The sequence below is a fragment of the Gorilla gorilla genome, chromosome 6 (assembly GCF_029281585.2).
Source record: "Gorilla gorilla gorilla isolate KB3781 chromosome 6, NHGRI_mGorGor1-v2.1_pri, whole genome shotgun sequence".
Taxonomy (NCBI): Eukaryota; Metazoa; Chordata; class Mammalia; order Primates; family Hominidae; genus Gorilla; species Gorilla gorilla.
The window spans coordinates 152,685,915-152,704,298 of record NC_073230.2 but is presented as its reverse complement, the minus strand read 5'-3'; the positions used below and the strand labels follow the sequence as shown (position 1 = coordinate 152,704,298).

Genomic DNA, 18,384 nt, shown 5'->3' with positions numbered 1-18,384 from the left:
AATAAAACCTCCGAAAATATGAGATTATGTAAAGACACTGAATCTGTGACAGATTAGAGTACCTGAAAGAAATGGGAAGAACAGAAACATACTTCAGGATATCATCCAGGAGAACTTTTTCAACCTAGCAAGACAGGCCAACATTCAAATTCAGGAAATTCTGAGAACCCCAGTAAGACACTTCACAAAAAGATCATCCCCAAGATACATAATCATCATCAGATTCTCCAAGATCAAAATGAAAGAAAAAATATATATTAAGAGCAGACAGAGAGAAAAGCCAGGTCACCTACAAAGGGAAGCCCATCAGACTAACCACGGACCTCTCAGTGGAAGCCCGACTAGCAAGAAAACATTGGGGGCCAATATTCAATGCTATTAAAGAAAAGAATTTTCAATGCAGAATTTCATATCTTATCAAACTAAGCCTCATAAGTGAAGGAGAAATAAGATCCTTTACAGACAAGCAAATGCTGAGGGAATTCATGACCACCAGACCTGCCTTACAAGAGCTCCTGAAAGAACCACTAAATATGGAGAGGAAACGCCATTACCAGCCACGACAAAAACACACTGAAGTATGCAAAAAAGTGGCACTATAAAGCAACCACATAAACAAGCCTACAAAATAACCATCTAGCATCATGATGACAGGATCAAATCCACACATAACAATACTAACTTTAAATGTAAATGGACCAAATGCCCCAATTAAAAGACACAGAATAGCAAGCTGGATAAAGAATCAAAACCCATCAGTATGCTGCCCTCAAGAGACCCATTTCATATGCAAAGACACACATATGCTCAAAATAATGGGATGGAGGAGAATTTACCAAGCAAATGGGAAACAAAAAAGCAGGGGTTGCAATCCTAGTTTCTGATAAAACAGACTTTAAGGCAACAAAGATCAAAAAAGACAAAGAAGGGCATTACATAATGGTAGAGGGTTTGATTCAACAAGAAGAGCTAACTATCCTAAATATATATGCCCCCAAAACATAAAGATTCATAAAGCAAGTTTTTAGAGACCTAAAAAGAGACTTATAAACTCCCACACAATAATAGTAGGAGACCTTAACACCCCACAGACAATATTAGATAGATCATCAAGACAGAAAATTAGCAAAGATATTCAAGATCTGAACTCAGCTCTGGATCAAGCAGACCTGACAGATATCTACAAAGCTCTCTGCCCAAAAACTATAGAATATACATTCTCCTCATTGCCACATGGCACTTACTCTAAAATTGATCACATAGTTGGAAGTAAAACACTCCTCCAGCAAATGCAAAAGAACTGAGGTTGTAACAAACATTCTTTCATACCACAGTGCAATCAAATTAGAACTCAAGATTAAGAAATTCACTCAAAACCATACAACTACGTGGAAATTGAACAACCTGCTCCTGAATGACTTTTGGGTAAATAATAAAATTAGAGCAGAAATCAAGAAGTTTTTTTGAAACAAATGAAAACAAAGATATAACATATCAGAATCTCTTGGATGCAGCTAAAGCAGTGTTAAGAGGTGAATTTATAGCACTAAATGCCCACATCATAAAGCTGGAAAGATCTAAAGTTAACAACCTAACATCACAACTAAAATAACTAGAAAACCAAGAGCAAATAAACCCTAAAACTAACAGAAAACAAGAAATAACCAAGATCAGAGATAAACTGAAGGAGACACACAAAAAGCCCTTCAAAAAATCAACTAATTCAGGAGCTGGTTTTCTTAAAAAAATAATAAAATAGACCACTAGGTAGACTAATAAAGAAGAAAAGAGAGAAGAATCAAATAGAGTCAATCAGAAATGATAAGGAGGATATCACCCCTGACCCCACAGAAATACAAACAACCATCAGAGAATACTATAAACACCTCTATGCACATAAACTAGATAATCCAGAAGAAACTGATAAATTCCCGGACACATACACCCACTGAAGACTGAACCAGGAAGAAATTGAATTCCTGAATAGATCAATGAGTTCTGAAATTGAGGTTGTAATAAATAGCCTACCAACCAAAAAAGAGCCCAGAACCAAACAGAGTCACAGCTGAATTCTACCAGAGATACCAAGAAGAGGTGGTGCCATTCCTACTGAAAGTATTCCAAAAAATTGAAAAGGAGGGACTCCTCCCTAACTCATCCTATGAAGCCAATATCATCCTCACACCAAAACCTGGCAGAGATTCAACAAAAAAAAGAAAACTTTAGGCCAATATACTTAATGAACATTGATGCAAAAATTCTCAACAAAATACTGGAAAACCAAATCCAGCAGCACATCAAAAAGCTTATCCACCATGATCAAGTAGGCTTCATCCCCAGGATGCAAGGCTGGTTCAACATACCCAAATCAAGGAATGTGATTTATCACATAAACAGAACTAAAGACAAAAACCACATGATTATCTCAATAAACGCAAAAAAAAGGCTTTGGTAAAATTCAACATCCCTTCATGTTAAAAACTCTCAATAAACTAGGTATTGAAGGAACATACCTCAAAATAATAAGAGCCATAGATGACAAACCCACAACCAATATCATAGTGAATGAACAAAAACTGGAAGCATTCCCCTTGAAAACCAGCACAAGACGAGGCTGTCCTCTCTCACCATTCCTATTCAATGTAGTATTGAAAGTTCTTGCCAGTGCAGTCAGGCAAGAGAAAGAAATAAAAGATATTTGTATTGGCCCCTTTTTATGCTGCTAATAAAGACATACCCAAGACTGGGTAATGTATACAGGAAAGAGGTTTAATGGACTCACAGTTCCACATGACCGGGGAGGCCTCACAATCATGGTGGAAGGCAAAGAGAACCAAGTCATGTCTTACATGGATGGTAGCAGGCAAAAGAGAGCTTGTGCAGGGAAACTTCTGCTTATAAAACCATCAGATCTTGTAAGACTCATTCCCTATCATAAAAGCAGCATGGGAAAGACCCACTCCAATGACTCAATTACCTCCCACCGGGTCTCTCCCACAACACATGAGAATTGTGGGAGCTATAATTGAAGATAAGATTTGGGTGGAGACACAGCCAAACCATATCAGTATTAAAATAGGAAGAGACGAAATCAAACTATTCTTTTTTGCAGATGACATGGTCCTATATCTAGAAAACCCCCTTGTCTCAGCCCAAAAGCTTCTGAAAGGTAAATAACTGCAGCAAGGTCTCAAGATACAAAATCAATATGGAAAAATCACTAGCATTCCTACACACCAACAACAGGCAAGCTGAGAGCCAAATCATGAATGAACTCCCATTCACAATTGCCACAAAAAGAATAAAATACCTAGGAATGCAGCTAATGAGAGAAGCAAAGGACCTCTTAAAGAAGAACTACAAACCACTGCTCAAATAAATCAGAAATGACCCAAACAAATAGAAAAACATTCCATTCTCATGGATAGGAAGAAGCAATATGGAGAAAATGGCCAAACTTCCCAAAGCAATTTATAGGTTCAATGCTATTCCCATTAAACTACCATTGACACTCTTCAAAGAATTAGAAAAAAAAAATTTTAAATTCATATGGAACTAAAAAAATAGCCTGAATAGCCAAGGCAACTCTAAGCAAAAAGAACAAAGGTGAAGACATCACGCTACCTGACCTCAAACTATACTACAGGGCTACGGTGACCAAAACAGCATGGTACTGGTACAAGAACAGACACATAGACCAATTAAGCAGAATAGAGAACCCAGAAATAAGGCCACATACCTACAACCATCTGATCTTTGACAAACCTGACAAAAATAGGCAATGGGGAAAGAATTCCTTATTTAATAAATGGCATGGGGAGAACTGGCTAGCCATATGCAGAAAATTGAAACTGGACTCCTTCCTTACACCATATACAAAAATCAACTCAAGATAGATTAAATACTTAAATGTAAAACCCAAAACTATACAAACCCTAGAAGAAAACCTAGGCAATGTCATTCAGGACATAGGCATGGACAAAGATTTCATGACAAAGACACCAAAAGCAATCACAACAAAAGCAAAAATTGACATGGGATCTAACAAAACTAAAAAGCTTCTACACAGCAAAAGAAGCTATCAACAGAGTAAACAGACAACCTACAGAATGGGAGAAAATTTTTGCAATGTATCCATCTGACAAAGGTCTAATATCCAGCATCTATAAGGAACTTAAATTTACAAGAAGAAAAACCAATTTCACTAAAAAGTGGGCAAAGGACACAAACAGACGCTTCTCAAAAGAAGATATACATCCAGCTAAAAAAATATATATATATATATAAAATCTCAACATCACTGATGATTAGAGAAATACAAATTGAACCACAATGAGATATCATCTCATACCATTAAGAATGGCTATTACTAAAAAGTCAAAAAACAACAGATGCTGGTGAGGTTGTAGAGAAAAATGTATGATTTTACAATATTGATGGGAGTGTAAATTAGTTCAACCCTTGTGGAAGATAGTGTGGCAATTCCTCAAAGACCTAGAGGCAGAAATACCATTTGACCCAGCAATCCCATTACTGGGTATATACCCCAAGTATATAAATCATTTTATTATAAATATACATGCATGCATATGTTCATTGCAGCACTATTCACAATAGCGAAAACATGGAATCAATCTAAATGCCCATCAATGATAAACTGGATAAAGAAAATGTTGTACATATACACCATGGAATACCATGCAGCCATAAAAACGAATGCGATCATATCCTTTGCAGGGCACTATTCACAATAGCAAAGACATGGAATCAATCTAAATGTCCATAAATGATAAACTGAATAAAGAAAATGTGGTATATACACACCATGGAATACTATGCAGCCATAAAAAGGAACATGATCACGTCCTTTGCAGGGACATGGATGGAGCTGGAGGCCATTATCCTTGGCAAACTAATGCAGGAGCAGAAAACCAAATACCACATGTTCTCACTTATAATTGGGAGTTGAATGATGAAAACACATGGATACATGGTAGGGAACAACACACGCTGGGGCCTGTTGGAAGGTGGAAGGTAGGAGGAGGGACAGCATTAGGAAGAATACCTAATGGATGCTGGGCTTAATACCTGGGTGATGGTATGATCTGTGTGGCAAACCACCATGGCACACGTTTACCTGTGTAAGAAACCTGCACGTCCTGCACATGCCCCAATGAACTTAAAATAAAAGTTGAAAAAAAAACTTTTTTAAGTAACTAAGGCTAAGAGGTTCCCAGCACACGAAGGCAAGATATCCAGAATAATTTTTTCACCGATTCACAGCGTAATTTGAGGCAGGTTATTTAAATTCTCTTGCCCTCAACTTTTTCAAATGAAGAATAAAGAGTTCAGTCAAAAAGATCATTCCTTCTCAAAGACTCTTCTAGCTTTATCTCAACACATATTCCTCTCTCAAAAAACCATGTCTTAAGTCTTCAAAAACAAGTTTAAGTGTTCCCTCAAAAGCAGTGATTCTCTCCACACCAGACAGCATGAGGCTGCTTAAAAAATTGAAAGATTAAAATAAAGCAGTGATCCTCTCACTTGGCTTCACATCGTAATTGCCTGAGAAACATTAAAAGTTACGAATATACTAATATCTGGGTTTTACCCACCTGAGATGGTGGCTTAATGTCTCTGGACTGTAATCTGGGCATCTAAAATTTTCAAAGCTTCCCAGGTGATTTTAACATGCAGCCAATGCTGAAAGCTCTGATCTGGTATCCACATTGGGTCCTGTGGGATTTTCAGAGTCAACCCTAATTCCTGGAGTTTTTTTTTTTTCCTCCTCTCTCAATCCTCCCGTAATGAGCATCCAAATGGGCTGTTCCACCTGTCAGACTCTTCTCTGCATCCCTGTTGTCTCTCTTTATTCTCATAATAATCATCAGCACTACCTTGTATATTCAGTATACAAGGTGAATACTGAAATGGGGCTAGAGGAACTTGCTATTCATAAAGAAATAAAAACTATAAAATTTCTTGGCATATGAAAAGAAAATAACATCTGTATCTTTTGAGAGGGGCTGAAGACAATCAAAGTAAACAGGGAGGAGCTCCAAAGGCAAACATGTCTTTGCTGTGACAGAAGGGTTTACCCAGAACAAAGCTCAAAGGATTGCACAGGCACTCTCTTACTGACTTCATCTGTGGGCACCATCAGTTTCCAAGTGTTGTCACTGCAAATAAGTGATGTGTGCATTCATCTTTCATTAATTACTTACTTTAACATTCAAACAAATGCCAACATTTCACCAAGGAAACAGCATTAAGAAGTTGGAAGATAATTATAGATGATATAATGTTCTACAATGAGGTCCTGATCTTATCAATCTAAAACTAAACCTGATTAATCAGTATACTGAGAACCAAGTGAGCAATTCTCTCTATCATTGGCCCAACCTGGATTATGGGAGAAGCAGGAAGAGCCACTGGCCCCAGCCTGAGTAATAAGAACGAGGGTGAATCCCCGGACACACATTTACATATTGGGATCAGAGAATAATCCTCAAAAACACTTCAAACATTTATATTTATGGACCCAACAAACATTATTTGTGAAACACTTGTTAGGAATCTTCATATTTTAAAAATCAGAAAAGATCTCTGACTTCAAGAAGCTCACATTCTAATGGAGACAGTATACAAGTACTTGCAGTCCTCTTTACAGCCCTTTGTTCAGTGCCAGACTGTGAATTCTGATTCTGATTAGGCCTCTCTAACCCACCTTTTTCCCTAGCAGCCTGACTCACCTGCTCCATGGGAAGAAACAAAGTGACATGGGTAAATGAGTTCACACTAATGGGTCTCTCCAATGACAGGCAGACCCAAGCTGGACTCTGTCTTATCTGGGGCCACCTACCTGCTGACCCTACTGGGAAATGGGCTCATCTTGCTCCTGATCTGGCTGGATGTGCAGCTCCACCTACACATGTACGTCTTCCTCCGCAACCTCTCACTCACAGACATCTGCTACACCTCCAGCAGGGTCCCTCAGAGTTGGTGTACTTCCTCCTAAAGAAGAAGACCATCTTTGCCCAATGTGGGACCCAGCTCTTCTTCTCTCTGGCCTTTGGGGGTGCCGAGTTCCTGCTGCTTGCCTCAGTGGCCTATGACCGCTATGTGGCTGTCTGTGACCCCCTGCGTTACTTTGCAGTGATGAGCCCAAGGTTACGCATGGCACTGGCAGCTGTCTCTTGGCTAGTGAGCCTGGCTAATTCTGCTATAGAGATGGCAGTCACCAAGCACCTGCCCACCTGCAGCCACAACGTGCAGAACTATAAAGCCTGTGAGCATGTCATGCTCACCAGGTTGTCATGGTGGGTTCCAGTGCAGTAGTGGCTGCTTGTGCCCTGAGCTGAATGCTGGGTAATAATTCAGTTTTAGAAGGAGAAAAAGATATAAGAACTCAGAAGTGAAAAGAAAAGGTTTTCCCCTTGTAGTACATAGCAGTACATTGAAAAATGTACTAAGGGATAAAGTGTTTGTGCAAGTGTATGTCTGTGTGTGTGTGTGTGTGTGTGTGTGTCTGTTTCTGTGTGCATGTTGGAAAGATGTACTCTTTGCTTTTGAAGGCATTAATAAATAATGTCTTAGACTTTGTTTTATGATTCTGGAATCTTCTTGGTAGCACCAGCCTTGTTCCAACAAGATTCAATAGCAATCTACACCTATCAGAAATTTTAAGTATTTGTTGACCAAGTGAACATAAGCATGTTTATCATAGTCATTGTTATCATTGTCCTTAGTATCGATTTCATCATCTGAAATCAATCAAATACATTTAATGAACATTTTCTTCTATACTCAACGCTGTTTCCCATTATCTCCAGTGTCAACTTCCTTCTTCCTAAGTATTGAAAGCATCATAGAGGCTGGGACATCATGTGGATCTTGGAAAGAAGTAACAATTAGTAAACAAATTGTGTTGAGTCCTATGAAGCAACACACTGTGACAGGTGCTGCAAGAGACACAAGACATCTAATAGGAGATCCTTCCCCACAACCAAGAGATTATTTGGAAAGATAAGAGATAAATGTCAAAAACTGAAAAAAAAATAAATTATGACATACTCCAACAATGCAAAACAGTACAATGTTTGCAAAATTTGATTAATCTCCAAATATGAAACAGATTAGAAGCCCTATTGTATTCATAGAATTATCCTACCGAGGGGAGAAATCAATATGGTTTGCAAAGGAATTAAAAGGGAAGAAAAAAATCAAATCGGGTCTTTAAAAATGGTAAAATTTGGATAGGTGAGAGGGTAGAGAGAAATAATTCATTCTTGGTAAATGGGGGAATGACATAACCCAGGAGGAGGTAGAAAAAAAAGGAAAGTATGTTTGGGGAAGAGTAAGCAAACCAGTTTGGTTAGAGCAAAGATTTTATTTTGAGGCATTATGAAAATGAGCTGTCTGGAAAGAGGGCTTTGAAAACAAAGCCAAGGAAGCTGCAATGGCAAGAGAGCGGGGTTTTTTATACGGGGACTAGCATATTGAATACAGTGTTCTAGAAGCTATCCTCTTTCTCTCTACCAGGCCTATTAGATTAATTGAGACAAAAATTAACTATTTCATGCTTAAGTGGAAGGAGTAATTTATATTTATAATGCAGCTTTCTGTAATTAAGGCAGACTTTGTAGACCTGGCAGAGTTTAAGGCAGGGTTCAAAGCCTAAAGAGTGGGAAGCCAGAGTATCTACAAGGGAAGTTATTCAGAACATGGAGAAATGTTAGAAGTAAAAATGAATGAACAAATATTGTTGTTGAGAATTGGACAAAGGGTGTAACTGTAGACAAAGTGCCTTTTACTTTCCCGTTTCATTTTTTGTTGCTGTTATTTTAAGGCAAGAGGATGACATGCCATCTGAGTAACACTCTGAAAACTCCTCAAAAATAAACTGAGTTTACTTGGTGTGTTCTATAAGTGTCATCTATGATATCAACCCATGTCTGATCTCTTGCCACATCTCAAAAGGCAAACCCCTGGTTAGACAGGTCCCATCCTGGTTAGGGAGGGACTCTGAGTTGGCTTTTCTGATATTGAATCATAAAACAAAGTCTAAACCTCACCAAAGACACTAGCCTGGGAAAGCCTTCAAACCTTTTTTATTTTTAAATGAAGAATAAATCAATGCATGATACCCCTGAGAGCAAAACTCAGGGTCCAAGTTCACACAGTGAGTAATAATGGCTCCGTCCTCTGAAGAATAAAGGAAGGGAAGGGAGGGAGTAGGAAGTAGAATTAGGAGAGTGGCTCTAGAATCTTAGAGATGAGGCAGAAAGCAAATGGGTATGACAAAACCGTGTCCCATGGCCATTCTGAACATGCCTGGGAATTCACATGTAGGGGCTCCCTGACAGCAGGACCCTGCTGCTCCTCCAGAAGAGCAGGAGAGCATCAACCCAACCTCTTCTATCCAAAGCAAAATCTCCCCACACAGCACACTTTGTTCCACATAAATCACATAACCAAAAAATGCCAATACAGAGAGCAGGGATTCTTGGCCTAGAGCTATTCATAGGTTTCAGCATATGGATGATGGGAATTATGTTTTAAAATATTACCTCATCTACAGTTTCACCACTTCCTAAGGGAACCCGACTCTGATGTTGTCCTCACTCCAAGTTTCTGCCAAATAACGCCATTGCTCCCTGTTATACACACTGATAGACCCCGGTGTTCAGCCTTCATAGACTCTTCCCAGTTTGCAACAATAGGCTTACTGATATGACTAGATGCATTATCCCTGACTCCCCACAAGACTGCAAACTCCAGGAGGGTCGAGGCTGTGCCTGTGATGCTCACCGCTTTATTTCCAGTATAGAGAATTGCCCTCACATAATCACTCAAAAACCCATCAGCAACCTGGATGGAGTTGGACAGCATTATTCTAAATGAAGTAACTCAGGAATGGAAAATCAAATATTGTATGTTCTCACTTATGAGTGGGAGCTGAACTATAAGGATGCGAAGACATAAGAATGAGACAATGGACTTTGGGGACTTAAGGGGAAGGGTAGGAGGGAGGGGAGGGATAAAAGACTACACATTGGGTACAATGTACACTGCTTGGGTGATGGATGCACCAAAATCTCAGAAATCACCACTGAAGAACTTATCCATGTAACCAAACACTGCCTGTTCCCCAAAACCCTATTGAAATTCTTTTTTAAATGTATTGTTAACTTAATCAATTCTCAAACAATCTGTGGTGAACACCTTCTGATTTACAAATTGGTCTGTATGAATATGTTTTTTACATTGTATAACATGTCTTTTTGAAAACCTTTAGTAGTCAACTGTGATCTTTGGTGCTGACTGATAAGACAGGAGTTTTAGGTAAGCTTTCCAGACACCCAGGAACTGGACTTGCCATTAGGCAACTCTACCAGAAGAGGGCAGTGGAACTTCTAGCCCATGGTCAGGGGTCCGTCAGTAAACCTGATTTACCATTGATCTAATGTGATTTCCAATGCATTCTTAGTCTTTTCATTTCTTTCCTAAATATAACCATTCAATATAGCAACCTCACACAACATGATAGAGAATAAAGTTTAAAGATAATAGCTAGGGGAAATTTAATAACTCCCGTAATATTCCTATAATTTCCTCCTTTCCCCTTCCTTCAAAGAAAAAAAAAAAAACAAAAAAACAAAAAACAAAAAACACCACCTTGGCTCTTTTCCCTCACATCCATCAGCCGATATAAAAACGTGACTTAAGTGAATTACTCTGTTAGAACCACACCCTCGAGTAAACCTCTAGTGAGCTCCGGGTTGATTTCAGTGTCAGAATTCCTGCCCAGTGATTACTCATCCACCATGAGTGGTTTTTGTTTATTTATCTCAGTCACATATAGTATATTTGCCTTGTTTGACAACTGAAAAAAAACTGGAAAATGCTGAAAAAATTGGGGAAAAAACATACCAGAGAAAGAAAAAGTAAAAGAATAACTAGTCTTTGCTAGCCTAGTCTAGAATAACTAGAAAAGTTATTGCCTAACTGTGGTTTCTTTGCTCCCTTCATACTGATGCAGATATGGAAAATAATAGTAATAATTTTGAGTTATAATTACTATTAAAAAGCTATAATGAGTACTACTTATGTGTCATGCACATATATTATTTATTTCATCCTCACAGCTGCTACTCCACTTAACATATCAGGAAACTAAGGCATGATGTATACGTATAAGGATACACATTACAAGATCTACATTTTTAAAGAATTAAAACCTACTGAAAGTAATAAAAAAAGAAATCTGAAAAAATGGAAAGGCAGACCAATTCTTACATAGGAAGAGTCAACATAATGGAGCTATACATCTCCTTATGTTAAATTGCACATTTAACAGGATCTCAGTTAATTTTTTAAAAGAAATTTATGTTTGAGACCACACAAAATTATTCTAAAAATATAACCAAGAAATTTCTGAAAAAGATTAATGAAGAAGGACTAGTTTACCAGATATTTCCAACATATTTTAAACCTAAAACAATTAAAATGCTATAGTCAAAGCACATGCTTACACCAAGGCAGTGAAACAGAATAGACAGTCTAGAAATAAGCCAAAATACACAATAATTTAATAAATCATAAAAAGTACCACTTTAAATCAGTGGAGAAAAAATATTCAATAAATAGCATTAAGACAACAAGCTAATAATCTGAAAAAAAATGAAATTTATAAAAAATATATACCTTATGTCAGGATTTAAAATATTTAAGTGTAAGGATGAAAATGTAAAAGTACAAGAAGAAAATAAAAGAGAATATTTATGATAACAACATGAGGATTGCCTGCTAATTATGAGGCAAAATCCCAGAAGTCATTAAACTTTTTTGGATGAAATCAGCAAAAAATTTCTATATATCACAAGCCATTATTGTAAAAGTAAAAACCAACAAAAATATAGATGGTGTATTAGTCTGTTTTCACACTACTATAAAGAACTACCTGACACTGGGTAATTTATAAAGGAAAGGGGTTTCATTGACTCACAGTTCCACATGGCCGGGAGGCCTCAGGAAACTTATACAATCATGGCAGAAGATGAAAGGAAAGCAAGTACCTTCTTCACATGGTGGCAGGAAAGAGACAGTGAGTGAAGAAGGAAGTGCAACACTTTTAAACCATCAGATCTTATGAGAACTCACTCACTATTATGAGAACAGCATGGGGAAACCACCCCCATGATTCAATCACCTCCCACCAGGTCCCTTCCTTTGACATATGGGGATTACAATTTAAGATGAGATTTGGGTGGGAACACAGAGCCAAACCATATCATTCCACTTCTGGCCCTTCCCAAATCTCATGTCCCTTTCACATTTCAAAAGCAATCATGCCTTTGCAACAGTCCCCCAAAGTCTTAACTCATTACAGCATTAACTCAAAAGTCCAAGTCCAAAGACTCATCTGAGACAAGGCAAGTCCCTTCTGCCTATGAGCCTGTAAATTCAAAAACAAGTGAGTTACTTCCAAGATACAGAGTGGGTACAGGCATTGGGTAAATGTTCCCATTCCAGGTGAAATTTTCCAAAACAAAGGAGCCACAGGCCCCATGCAAGTCCAAAGCACAGCAGGCAGTCATTAAATCTTAAAACTCCAAAATGATTTCCTTGACTCCATGTCTCACATCCAGGCATGCTGATACAAGGGGTGAGCTCCCATAGCCTTGGGCAGATCCACCCCTGTGGCTCTGCAGGGTACAGTCCCTGTGGCTGATTTCACTGGCTGGCATCAAGTGCCTATAGCTTTTCCGGGCCCATAGCACAAGCTGTTGGTGGATCTACCATTCAGGAGTCTGGAGGACAGTGGCCCTCTTGTCACAGCTCCACTAGGCAGTGGCCCAGTGGGGACTGTCTGTGGGGGCTCCAACCCCACATTTCCCCTTTGTACTCCCCTAGTAGAGGCTCTCCATGAGGGCTCCATCCGTGCAGCAGACCTATGCTTGGACATCCAGTTGTTTTCATACATCTTCTGAAATCTAGGCAGAGGTTCTCAATCCTCAATTCTTGCTTTCTGTGCACCTACAGACCCAACACCATGTGGAAGCTGCCAAGGTTTGGGGCTTGCACCCTCTGAGGTAACAGCCCAAGCTGCACCTTGGCTCCTTTCAGCCATGGCTGGAACTGGGGCAGCTGGGATGCAGGGCACCAAGTTCTGAGGCTGCACAGAGCAGCAGCAGGGCCCTAGGGCTGGCCCATGAAACCATATCATCCTCCTAGGCCTCCAGGCCTATGATGGGAAGGGCTGCCTCAGAGATCTCTGACATGCCCTGGAGACATTTTCCCTATTGTTTTGGCTATTAACGTTCGGCTCCTCATTACTTATGCAAATTTCTGCAGCCAGCTTGAATTTCTCCCAGGAAATGGATTTTTCTTTTCTACCTCATGATCAGGCTGCAAATTTTCCAAACTTTTATGCTCTGTTTCCCTTTTAAATAAAAGTTTCAGTTTAAGATGCTCTCCATGAATGCATATGACTAAACAACTTCAGAATCAGCCAGGTCACCTCTTGAATGCTTTGCCGCTTAGAAATTTCTTCCAGCATATACCCTAAATTATCTCCCTCAAGTTCAAAGTTCCACAGATCTCTAGGGCAGGGACAAAATACCACCAGACTCTTTGGTAAAGCATAGCATGAGTGACCTTTACTCTACTTCCCAATAATTTCCTCATCTCCATCTGAGACCATCTCAGCCTGGACTTCATTGTCCATATCACTATTAACATTTTAGTTAAGACCATTCAACAAGTCTCTAGGAAGTTCCAAACTCTCCCACATCTTCCTGTCTTCTTCCAAGCCCTCCAAACTGTTCCAGCCTCTGCCTGTTACCCAGCTCCAAAGTCATTTCCAAATTTTCAGGTTATCTTTAGAGCAGTACCCCACTCCTGGTACCAATTATCTATATTAGACCATCTTCACACTGCTATAAAGAACTACCTGAGACTGGGTAATTTATAAAGGAAAGAGGTTTAATTGACTCACGGTTCCATATAGCTGGGAAGCATCAGGAAACTTACAGTCATGGCAGAGGGTGAAGGGGAGGAAAGTACCTTCTTCACGCGGCAGCAGGAAGGGGTGAGCAAAGAAGGAAGTACCACAGTTTTAAACCATCAGATCTTGTGAGAATTCACTCAGTATCATGAGAACAGCATGGGGGAAATAACCCTCATGATTCAATCACCTTCCATAAGGTCCCTCTCTCAATGCATGGGGATTACAATTTGAGATGAAATTTGGGTGAGGACACAGAGCCAAACCATATCATATGGTAAAGGAAGTAGGTACAAATGTAAAGAGGTAGCATGAAAGAGTTCTTTTACGTTGATGGAATAGTTCTGTATCTTGATTATAATTACACAAATCTCTAACTAGGATAAAATTGAATAGAACTACACACACAAACACACAAATGTAAGTTTTTAAAATAGTAAAAATTGAATAAGTTCTGTAGACTAACAGTAATGTAGCAATGCCAGTTTTCTAGTTTTGTTATCATACTACAGCTATATAAAATGTCACCACTGGGGGAAGCTGGATGAAGATTTATGCTATTTTTACAACTTCATGTGAGTCTATCACTATTTCAAAATAAAAGAGTTTTTAAAACTAACATTAGAATTCAGAAAAAATAAAATAAAAAACACTGGGAGTAGGGAATTGCTTTGCTGCTTATATCACAAATAAAGAGCTAATTCCTCTAAGATATAAAGAGTTCCTCAAAACCAATAAGAAAAAGGCCAAAAGCCAAACCCAAAAAAGATAGACTGTCCACAGTAAATAAACATAAATGGCTCTAAACATATAAAATAATTCTAAACACTCACTCATAGTAAGAGTCATGCAAATGACAGCTAATGTTTTTTAACCTAACAGGTTGGCAAAAACAGAAAGTGTGAAACAAGTTCTCTAATAAATTGCTGGTGGGAAAGTAAATTGATGCAAACCAATAAAGGGTGATATCTGTCAGAATTAGAAATGCACATTCCATTCAACTCAGTAATTCCATTTCATGAGACTTACCCTATAGTTAGTTTGCACATGCGGAAAATTACATATGCAGAAGATTATTCATTATAGCATTATTATAACAACAAAAAACAGGAAGTAACCTAAATGACCACAAACACATGGCTAGTTAAAGAAATTGTGGCACATCAGTGCAAAAAATTTTACAAGTGAGGAAATACTATGCATATCCACATACATAGCTCTCCAAGATATGTTATAAGGTGAAAAGAGCAAGGGGCAGGACAATGTGTGTATTCTGCAACCATTGTATGGAAAGATGGAGACATTATAAGTTATTTGATTGGTAGCTAGTTAGGTACTAGTATAGAATATACCAGTGCATAAGTTAGTTGACTGGTTCATTAGGTATTAGTGGCTTTCTGATAGAATAAAATATCTCTACAAGGATAGACATAAAACTGGTAAGAATGCCTCAGGACGGAACAGGTAAGAGGGAGATTTTCTATACATACTCTTCAATAGGTTTTGAATTTTCAGCCATGAAAATATATTAGGTATTTTTAAAAATAAATGCTTAAATTAAAAATGTAGAGCCATGTGCCCAAAGATTATTGTTCATGAGTGTTCATCCACTCATCGGTACATCCCCTAATCAAAGTCTTCACTCTTAGAGGAAATTACAATTTCTCCCTATCAGGGTTTCAGCTGCAAGCTAGTCTCTGAAATTTGCACATTGATGCCCTTTAGCAAAAACGTTTAAGCTATCTTAGAGGCACTCATCTCTAAATAAAATGTTTTCCAAAAGTATTTCTAAAATCATTTGCATAGTAATTGGAGTAAGTTATTTTAAAACAGTATTTAAACGTAAAATTTTGAACAGGGTGGTTCTTTTTAAAACAATATTTAAGTAGTTTTTAGATACAAACTAATGAATTCTTTTTAAGACGGGGTCTCACTCTGTTGTCCAGGCTGGAGTACAGTGGTGTGATCACAGCTCACCGCAGCCTCTGTCTCCTGAGCTCAAGTGATCCTCCCACCTCAGACTCACGAGTAGCTGGGACCACAGGTGCACACCACCACACCTGGCTGATTTGTTTGAATTTTTAGTAGAGAGGAGGTCTCACTATCTTGCCCAGGCTGCTCTTGAACTCCTGAGCTCGAGCAGTCTGCCTGCCTCAGCTTCCCAAAGTGTTGGGATTACGGACGCCACCACTCCCAGTCCAGTGACATTCCTGAGTCTGTTTTTCAGATTGAAAAGTACGTGTTTATTCAATGCAGATGTGACTCTGTGACATATGCTTGAGGAAGACAAGAAAGTCACAATGTGTCTTTTTCTAAAGGAATGATAAACAAGAAAAAAGTCTGGCTACTACTCAGACTTCAGAGAAGAGAAAACTGAAGTCAGAAATGTTAATGAGAAAAGAAACCGGGTGGTGTAAAGGAAGCTTCCAGTAAACTTAATAAAATTAAAACCAGATTATCCAAGTTTGTGTGGAGACAAAGTATCTTCATGCAGTAAAGGGCAATCAGAACTCACAGCCCAGGCCACTGCCTGCCACAGCTGCCTGTCCCTTGGGGCTCTCGTAGTAACCATGACATTTGTCCTCAAGAAGGCTGTCGCTTCACTATCCACATCTCAGTTCAGCCATAGAGACAAATATTTGCTCTTAACTTTCTGAAAGGCAGTGGAGATGCGACGGCACAGTTAATCAACATTTTTAATCGAAGCCTTCCAGATAACAAAGGGGTACAAACGTAAGGAGTAGCACGACATCATATTAACATATTCTGAACTTCTGGGCAATACTGGCTCTCTGGGATCCACGGGACTGCATCTTTATAATATTCCAAAGAAGGGAAGCATGCTCAGAGAGTTCCCAGATTTCCTTGTCTCCTCCGCTTCCCAGAGGAGGAACCCCATAACAGTACCCAGTATTCATCTACCTATGAAAACACCTCCATGTCGGTGGGCCACAGCTCTGCCATCCTCACCTTTCTTTTCCGGGGGTCTAGATAAGAAGACCATGCCATCTAGGCCACCCAGAAGCCCCTTGCCAGCAACAGGACCTGCCAGAACATGCTTCGAAGCTTGAGGTTGCTGAAGATGAGGATGAAGGGATGGACAGATATGCACAGGTAGACTGCAATTTGCCATGGCCAGTAAAAGTCGTTCTGCATGGAGATAAATTTTGTGGCATCAATGATCAGGGACAGAAAGGACAGAGCATAAAGAAAGAGGAAGGAGATGAGGGACTTCAGAGCTCTGGTGTGAGCCTGGGTGCTGGGGTCCTGCAGGCTGTGGCCGTTGTGCTGCATTCTCTGAGTATGCCTCCTCAGAGAATTAATTAACAGCATAATTGAGACCAGAAAAACTGAAAAAGGAATTGACCAGATGACCAGTTTCAGGGATGGGAAATAGTACGTTTCTATCCTTGTATTCCACTTGTAGGTCATGTTCCCAGAAAATTTTCTAATTAAAAGTTCTTGATATACAGGGTAGTTCACCCAAAAAAACAGCAGGGTTATGATGAAGGAGATCAGGACAGAGCCCAACAGAAGCCAGGGCACCCACCCTGGGAACCTCCACTTCAGCCACAGGAAGGTGGGGTGTGTGATGTTAGCAATCTTCACACAGAACAGGACACTGAGCCAGCTGCAAAACCAGAAGGTGGCTGAGTTCAGGAAGTGCCAGTGTAGATGGAAGAACTGTCGGCCGAGACCCCCAGAGTACTCGACCTTCCGGGCAGAGTAGTAGAAGTTGTGCACCGTCCCAACCAACTGCAGGCAGAAGCGGGAGGCACCCAAGCTAATGAGGATCATATCCAAGGGCAGCAACCTGCCATATCGCAGCCACTCCCTGCCCAGCACCAGCACAATGAAGCCATTCGCTGCAATCCCCAGAAGACTCAGCAGGCTAAAGAGCAACATGAAGAAGGCCATCAGTGCTGCTTGCATTCTGACCCCTCCTGCAGTCCCCACTTGAGTGCCTTGGTCCCTGGCCTCCTCCCTGCCCCTAGCCACAGTCCTGCTTTTAATCTTTCCTAGGAGTGCTAAAGAGTGGTCAGGCTCTGCATCTGAACCAGAGCTCACTTAGAGAGGAGGATGCTCAGGCTAAAGAGGAGAGGTGTGCTCTTGGCTCAGACAGGATGCAAATTTATCCTAGTGTCAGTTACCACTAGGCCTGCAAATTACCCTAATTTGCCTTGTCCAGTTTTGCCTGCGTGCTGCCATGGTTAGTATCAACGTCTATGATTTTTCCGGGTCTCTGTGACTGAGTTCCATCCTCAGGCCGTATGAACACTCCTCTTCCCATCAGACCATTCTTAAGACTTTAAATACAGAGACAAGTATAGGAGATACATAGGAAAAATAGTGACATCAAAGAATTCTGTCTCAGT

At 39.6% G+C, this 18,384-nt stretch overlaps 1 protein-coding gene and 1 pseudogene across 1 annotated transcript; one reads left to right on the top strand and one right to left on the bottom strand.

Moving 5' to 3' along the window:
* Positions 1 to 6,759: 6,759 nt before the first annotated feature.
* Positions 6,760 to 7,338, top strand: LOC101136671 (olfactory receptor 2F1-like; annotated as a pseudogene).
* Positions 7,339 to 17,017: 9,679 nt separating this feature from the next.
* Positions 17,018 to 17,941, bottom strand: LOC101128005 (taste receptor type 2 member 41). The gene has a single exon (XM_004046400.3). It carries the CDS (start codon positions 17,939 to 17,941, stop codon positions 17,018 to 17,020), a length of 924 nt encoding a protein of 307 aa, XP_004046448.2.
* Between the last annotated feature and the right edge of the window lie 443 nt (positions 17,942 to 18,384).